At 30.0% G+C, this 7,876-nt stretch overlaps 1 protein-coding gene across 1 annotated transcript; it reads left to right on the top strand.

The window, feature by feature from the left end:
* The first annotated feature begins 3,070 nt into the window (after window positions 1–3,070).
* Window positions 3,071–5,617, top strand: LOC102599826 (two-component response regulator ORR9). The gene is made up of 5 exons (XM_006351210.2): window positions 3,071–3,578; window positions 3,930–4,033; window positions 4,127–4,204; window positions 4,799–4,869; window positions 4,995–5,617. Exons 1-5 carry the CDS (start codon window positions 3,473–3,475, stop codon window positions 5,314–5,316), a joined length of 681 nt encoding a protein of 226 aa, XP_006351272.1. The 5' UTR covers window positions 3,071–3,472; the 3' UTR covers window positions 5,317–5,617.
* The last annotated feature ends 2,259 nt before the right edge of the window (window positions 5,618–7,876 follow it).

The following is a 7,876-nucleotide window of genomic DNA, read 5'->3' as shown; positions in this document are numbered from 1 at the left end:
TTCATTTGAAAAGCCACAAAGTAATGGCTAGCAATAAGGTCTAAACTATTTTATGCATCATATCAACAACTATGTATTATAATTATTATTAGACTTTTAACAAACAAGAAAATAAAACGAGAATATTTTTTTTAAAAAAAAAAAAACTTGCAAGGCTCATTGGCGGCTAAGCCTTACAAGGCTCATTGGAATTTGAGCCTTGTAAGGCTCATTGAAATTTGAGCCTCGTTTTAGAAAATATAATTTAAACGGTGTTAAAAATTGTTACTCTTCTGGTTTCATAATTAATTGAGTTGCCCTTTTGAAATTTTTGAAAAAATTTGTTGCCCTTTTGATTTCGGACTCGCAAAATGAAGGTATATTATATATAAGTAACAAAGTCAGGATTTTTATTAAAGAGATTCAAAATAATAAAATTTAAAAAATTGATGTCAACTATATATACAAGTTCCTAACTAGCTCCATTTTTATATATCGATAAAAAATTATTCGTATTCAATATTTATTTATTATCAATCAAATTGTTGTAAAGTTCCATGATATCCATGGGGATACATCTCATAACAACAAAAAATACAGCATTTATCTTCCACTTTCATTACAATTTCATAATGACTATTTAATATATTACTTTTCACATACAAATTGATAATATCTAGGTAATAATTTGAAATCCATTTTAATAATTTTAGCAAGTACTCTGAATCAACACCACATATTTTGTACGGATTGTGGAATAATTTTAGGAAAAACATGTGGTGAGAATCTTGAATTATGCATCCAAATATTGATATGGGGTTTGCAATTTAAATTTTATAACAATGCAAATAGTAATTTCTTGTGTTATTGTGTTTCATATCTAATCATAATATCATACATCATATAGAAAAAAAAGCTTCAAAATAGTTTATTAAGGTTTTACATTAGTCGACTCATAAATTAAGATTTCAAATTTAACATTGTTCTGAAATCGACTTTTGATAATCGTATTCCTGAATATACACAGAAAAAGGACTTCAATAAGCCTTGAAGGTCAAAGAAGATTGTGAATTTCTTCTAAGCTATTGGAAGAGCAATCAGACTTTCCTCAACAAAATTATGAATTTGGGATTGATTATTGAACCGAGCACGAATAATCAACATCAGATAAGAAGACAGGCTAGACAAATTAGTCACTCTAAAATTTCACAAATCTTTCAAAATCTCACTAATTAATTTAAAGGTGATCATAAAATTGTAAAACCATCTAATTTTGTGACAATTATTTTTTTGTGTCCACTAGAATAGGTCACCTAGCCTATATTATCTCAATATCTAATTTTGTGACAATTATTTTTTTGTGTCCACTAGAATAGGTCACCTAGACTATATTATCTCAATTCTCAGCTAATGGATCTCCCAAATTTATAGGCCAATAAATTGGAGTTAATGTAAGTCACCAAATATCTTTATTCAAACCAACAAATTTGTGTGATTGCACATGTTATTTAATCTCCCCTTAATTAAATTGCATTATTAGTGGTACTATATCAACTAACCTATGATGCTTTAAATAGTGAACAATGTAAGTGGATCAAATCAAGTAGGATTCACCTTTATGAGATTATTAAATAGTAGTCTTAATGCTAAATAAACAATAATTAGGGGCGAACTTAGCTTATAAATTAGCGCTCTATAAATTCACACGAATTCATTTATTTCTATCAAGATGTTGTACATGAATTTTTATTTTATCAAATATCTATAAATATTTGACTTATAGGCTGCACTTCAATTTGAATTTATCGTCAATAATCATAAATAAATTTTACATTGTTATTATAATCGTATAACCTTAGTAGATATATTGTCAAAGGGTGGATTCGTAGGGTATATCATGGTTCACGTGAGTTTCAGATTTTTTTGCAAAATTAGGAATTGTATATACATATTTTTTAAAATTGATATAATATTATGTGCTTGCCTTCGTAAGCCAAAGGTTGAATGGTACATTGGTTGAATGGTGAGGAACATGGATCCATTCTTACATAATTAAAGGGAAAAGAGTCTGAAATATATCCGAACTTTGACCGAAATTGTTGTTATGATACCAATCTTTGGAAAGAACCTTTTAACCCCCTGCACTATTTAATAGTGTATTTTAAAGATATATATGTGTCCACGTGAACATAAAAAATAATGCATAATTATAAATAGTAATGTGTTCACGTGGGCACATATATACCTTTAAAATACACTATTAAATAGTTCAGAGGTAAAAAATAAACTATTAAATAGTTCAGGGGGTAAAATGTCCTCCATAAAGTTTGGTATCGTAACAACAATTTCGACCAAAGTTGGAGTATTTTTCAGACCCTTTTCCCTATTTTCTTTTTTAGAAATTATGGATTCATTTATGCTATATATTATATTATCATTGCAATAATAATAACAATATATTCAAATTAATTTTATAAATGAGATATGAGGAACAAAGGAAGAGACATGAAATATATGCAGACCTTATCATTACGTCGTAGAGATTTCCGAAGGACTCTTGATCACTCGAATACAATAAATTAAAGTAAGTATGAAAAACAAATGACGATAGAAAGCAAAAGCAAGAGATTACAAAAATAAAGCTAATACTAAAACCGATAGACACAACCAAACCTAAACACGTCAAGAAGTAAAACAACACTCCACTATCTACTAATCTTCTACCCCAAAACGACTTTCATTCCATCTTATCAAATATATTATCATTGCATATAAATTAAGTTTATAATTTATTATTTCTAACATTTAATAAAATTGTTTCAATAAAAATAATTTTTTTTAAAAAAATATTACACTTTTGTACCACCTTGCACCTGCTCAAGATATGGTAATCACACAAGATTTTCACACCAGGAAAAAGGTATCACTGCTGACATCACCTGTATCTTTTGGGTGGATTTGGTGGGTCCCACTTTTCCCCCACCTCACCTCACCCCCTACCCCTCCACCTTCCAAAATACCCTGACCCCCACTTTCCCTTTTTCCTCTAAAACTTTTTTTCCTTTCAATATTTATACCATACTTTTTTCCCTTACAATATTTATACAAACAAAACTCAAATCTTCAAGAATCATTTTTCCCATCAACCAATACAATATAAGTATCAAAACCCATATTTCCAAATTTTTTAAAAATTATAAAAAATTCACCTTTTAAAAAAAAAAATAGGTTTCCCATTGCTTGCCTTGTAATTCAAAAAAAAAAAATCATCTTGGAAATTTGGAGAGATTTGGTCAGATCTTGCTTTGTGAGTTGTGGAGATTTTGTTTGCTATTTTACTTCTATACAAAGGCAAAAACTTTCCTCTTTTTTCTCCAACAAACTCATCTTCTTTTCTTTTCCAAGAATCCCATCAAAGAAAAAAAAACCAACTTTTTCTTTTTTTTCTTCTTTTAAAGATCTGTTTTTTTTTTTTTGAAAAAAAATTGTAACAATGGGAATGGCAGCTGTTGAGTTTCAGTTTCATGTTTTAGCTGTTGATGACAGTGTAATTGACAGGAAACTCATTGAGAGGTTGTTGAAAACCTCTGCTTGTCAAGGTACTTTCTTGATTTTGATACGAGTTAGAATTTTGAGTTTATGAGTTTGGAATTTTAGAAAAGAGTACTTATTGGGTTTTTGGTAATTTGATTGTACTTGTTGTGTGGATTTGAACCAAAATTAGCGAGTTCTGTCATGCTCGTAATAACTGTTAGTTGAATGACCATATAAGAAATCAAAGAGCTAGGATTTTGAGTAGTGGTGTTTTGGTAATTTGATAGTACTTGTTATATGGATTTGAGCCAAAATTACCGAGTTCTGTCAAACTCGTAATAATTGTTAGTTGAGTGACTATATGAGAAATCGACTCGAGTTGGTGTTGATATTTTTGTGTGTGTTTGTTGATGCAGTTACAACAGTAGATTCAGGAAGTAAAGCTTTAGAATTTCTTGGTTTACAAGAAAATGACAAGAATCAAACAAATCAGACTTGTGTTTCTCTTGATAATCATCAGGTAATATTTTAATTAATTTCATTTGATGGAATTTTTTTGTATGAATATTAGCAGAAAAAATTGAACTTTTTATTCTGTTTCTTGGATTTGCAGGAAGCTGAAATCAATCTTATTATTACTGATTACTGTATGCCTGGGATGACTGGCTATGATTTGCTCAAGAAACTTAAGGTATTTTTTGTTCTTGCTAATTAGTTTATTAGAACATAATTTTAATCATTTATGTTGTTTGTGGTATTATAAAAATCTAATCTTTTTTACACCCAAGTGTTTATTCAATTTTACCCTACAATCTTGGTTTTGGCATTGTAAAAATTTGATCTTTTTGTTCTTCCCAAGAAGAAAAATTTGATCTTTTTGTGTCTAAGGGGCTTTTCTTAGTTACACTGTTTGGGATCCTATTTTTAACTTTGTATTTAGAAGGTGAGCCTTAGCGTAACTAGGAAAGTTGCCTCTAGGAAGTCACGGGCTCGAGCTGTGGAAACAACCTTGGCAAGGTGTACAATAGATCCTATGTTCTTGCCCTTTTATGTTTCTCTTTGTATTTAGAAGGTGAGTCTTAGCGTAACTAGGAAAGTTATCTCCATGTGACTAGGAAGTCACGGGTGCGAGCTGTGAAAACAGCCTCTTGCAGAAATGCAGGGCAAGGTGTACAATAGATCTTACGCTCTTGCCCTTTTATGTTGCTCTTTGTATCTAGATCTAGTGTTCAATTCTTGGACCTATTTTGGTTAATTTACAGTTTTTCTTTCTTCTTTTGAACAGGAATCTGCATCTCTGAGGAACATACCAGTAGTCATTATGTCATCTGAAAATGTTCCTTCAAGAATCAGTAGGTAAGAACAGAACAATCAAATTCATTTCTTTTTGTGTGTGTATACGACTCGAACATGTGACCTATAGGTCGATAACTTTACTGTTGTTCCAAAACTAATTCAATTGTGTATTGATTGATTTACAGATGCTTAGAAGAAGGGGCAGAAGAATTTTTCTTGAAGCCAGTAAGATTATCAGATGTTAATAAACTTAGACCTCATATGATGAAAACCAAATGTAAAAGCCCCAAACAACAACAACAACCTGAGATAATTGTCACACAAGACAATCAAGAATCAAGAGACATTACATATGTTGTTCCACCAGAAGAAAATCAAGAATCAGACAACATAGTACAACAACAGAAATCACAAGACAACAGTAACAACAACAAGAGAAAGGCCATAGAAGAAAATTTATCACCAGACAGAATAAGACAAAGATTAAGTAGCCTTACTGCTATCTAATCTAATGAATGATATGCATATATTATAATTTTCACTTTTTTTTTATCCTTCACAAATTTGCCTAAGTAACATTTTTAGGTTAATTCTTTTTTTGGGGTTTTTGTTATATAATGGTTTCTTGTTACTTACATAACTTGGATAATACAAATATTAAGTTGACATGTAGAAGGTCTATTATACACATTTCCCATGGAAAAAAATTCAGCTAGTTTTGTTTAGGCTAAATCTAAGGAGGGATTACATGTCTTGTCTTTTTGTTTTTGTAAATAGACAAATAGTATATAACATCTTTTTCCCTCAATTTTATGATTTTTTTTTACCTTTTGTGCCTTACGATCTTTAACTAGGGTTCAATTACCTCCTTAACGTGTTAGAAGGGAAATTATGTCCCCCCTGTTGCCCTTTGACTAGTTCCATGGTGGAGAATATAATATACGCGCTCCATGTAAGCACACATCACTGCCACGTCTTTTTTAGCTTTTTGATTGCCATATCATATTTTCCATCACCACCAACCACCACGGTTACCACTAGAAAACTCGATTGCCACCAAGGCTTATACGTGCTTCGAAAAAAAGGAAATATTTATTTGCCATATCAATTTGAAAAGGGGTGGTAGTTCCACTTCAAAGTAACTAAGGAAGGTAATAGGATTCTCATATATAGTTAAAGATCTTATGCAGCAAAAGAAAAGGGTATTTTATATATTTTATATGTTTCTTTTTGTGTGGGGTAGGGTGGGGAAGGGGGCTAGGGTCTTTTTCAAGTGTATTTACAGGAGGAATATGAAAAAGAACTTTGTGATATTAATTTCTTACAAGAATTAGTACTAACTTTGACTAATGGAGCATTGACTATTAAAGTTTTCTAAAGTGATTAGCTTCCTCAAAATCTTCTTCTTTATATAGGAAAGATTTTGGGTAACTTTTCAAGATAGCAATTGATTTGTTGAATAAGTTTTTTTGCTTTTCTTTGTATGGTTGAAATAATGCCTCTTTTTTTGCCTTTTTCTTCTAATGGATTATCTAATGCTATATAGTCAAATGAAATTGAAAATATTTTTCATTCTTAATTAAGAAAAAAAGTGATGTCTTAAAAATGCTCACGTCGCTTTAATTATAAAATTGACTACTCATCGAAATTAGAAAACACTTGTCATGGAAAGATAATCACACTTCTATTACTTATGAATGATCTTTTCTACATGTAATTGTTGAATATTTAACCTTAAAGTATTCAGATATTAAAGAATATAAAAAAATTTCATATATCAATTGCTTGCAAGTTGCAACATTGACTATTAAAGTTTCATGTCTAATCTTGTTTATTTTTTCTAAGAAAGTGTTTTAGCTATCTCAAAATCCTCATTTCTTTAAAGAAGAAAGATATTGGATAAGTTTTGCTTTGGATGGTTGAAAATAATGACCTATTTTGCCTTTTTCTTCTAAAGATGATTTGATGCTAGAGTCAAATATAATTGAAAAAGATTTATCTTTTTTATTTATATAAATGAGGTGACATTTTGAAAGTGTGGTTAAATCATAAAATGAGTTGTTTATTGAGTAAGAAGATGATATCATAATCTTATGAATAATAGCGGAGTCAGAAATTAACAAAACAAAATTGTGCTATTAGGGTTCGAATTCGAAACTCCTTCATTCAAATGGACACCCAATACTACTATGCCAAAGGGAAATTTTTTGTCAAGAGTGTCCAATTTTAAATATATATCTTTTAAATGTAGAATTTGACATATATATACAACGTAGTTTTCCGACGAACTGGACACCCTGGGTGGCTATAGCTCCGCCCATGTATCTGAGTGGTAATCTTTTTGTATTTATGATAAAACAAAAAAATTAAATTTAAAAAATTTGATCAAACAAACTATTAGTAGCATCTTCAATCAATCTTTTGTTTAGTGGGCCTAATTGTTTGTTATGGGCCCTGAATGACTCTGGCTATGTCATAATCTTTTGGGCTTTACACTTTTCATGTCACTATGGGCTCAAATAAGTCCATTATTTGCATCTTGAGCTACAAAATTTTAGAAAGTTTTAAAAAAATTCGACGAATTGAAACAGATAGGCAACTATTACATACAATTCGCAACATATAACGCAATATTAATTAGTAATTAATAAATAAATAAAAAATGAGCAAATTTTAGGAATAGCAAACATAAAAATCATATTAGCGCACTATAACTACAGTTTTGCTATTTGCGCTCTGATTTGCAGACATCTCATTTGTATAAAATCGTAGCCACTGTATATGCATATCGGTTAGATAATTGTATATATGTAACTACTATGTATATGTATCAATGATTGTGTTTGTATATCTGCATAAATTTTGAATTTGTATACAATTAAATCAAGTTAAAACATTTGCATTTGTATATCAAATATCTCTCGCTTTATGCAAACACAGATTATACACAATGTATAATTTGTGTTTGTATAAAGCGAGAAAGAGAGAACGACAAAAGAGAACTGGACAAGGGGAAATTTGTATTTGTATAATTCTAAGTGTATAGGACGAAGATATATGCATTTGT

Source organism: Solanum tuberosum, unplaced genomic scaffold (assembly GCF_000226075.1).
Source record: "Solanum tuberosum cultivar DM 1-3 516 R44 unplaced genomic scaffold, SolTub_3.0 scf00129, whole genome shotgun sequence".
Classification (NCBI taxonomy): domain Eukaryota; kingdom Viridiplantae; phylum Streptophyta; class Magnoliopsida; order Solanales; family Solanaceae; genus Solanum; species Solanum tuberosum.
Note: the sequence above shows the minus strand (reverse complement) of the source record. Positions and strands in the feature narration are given on the sequence as shown.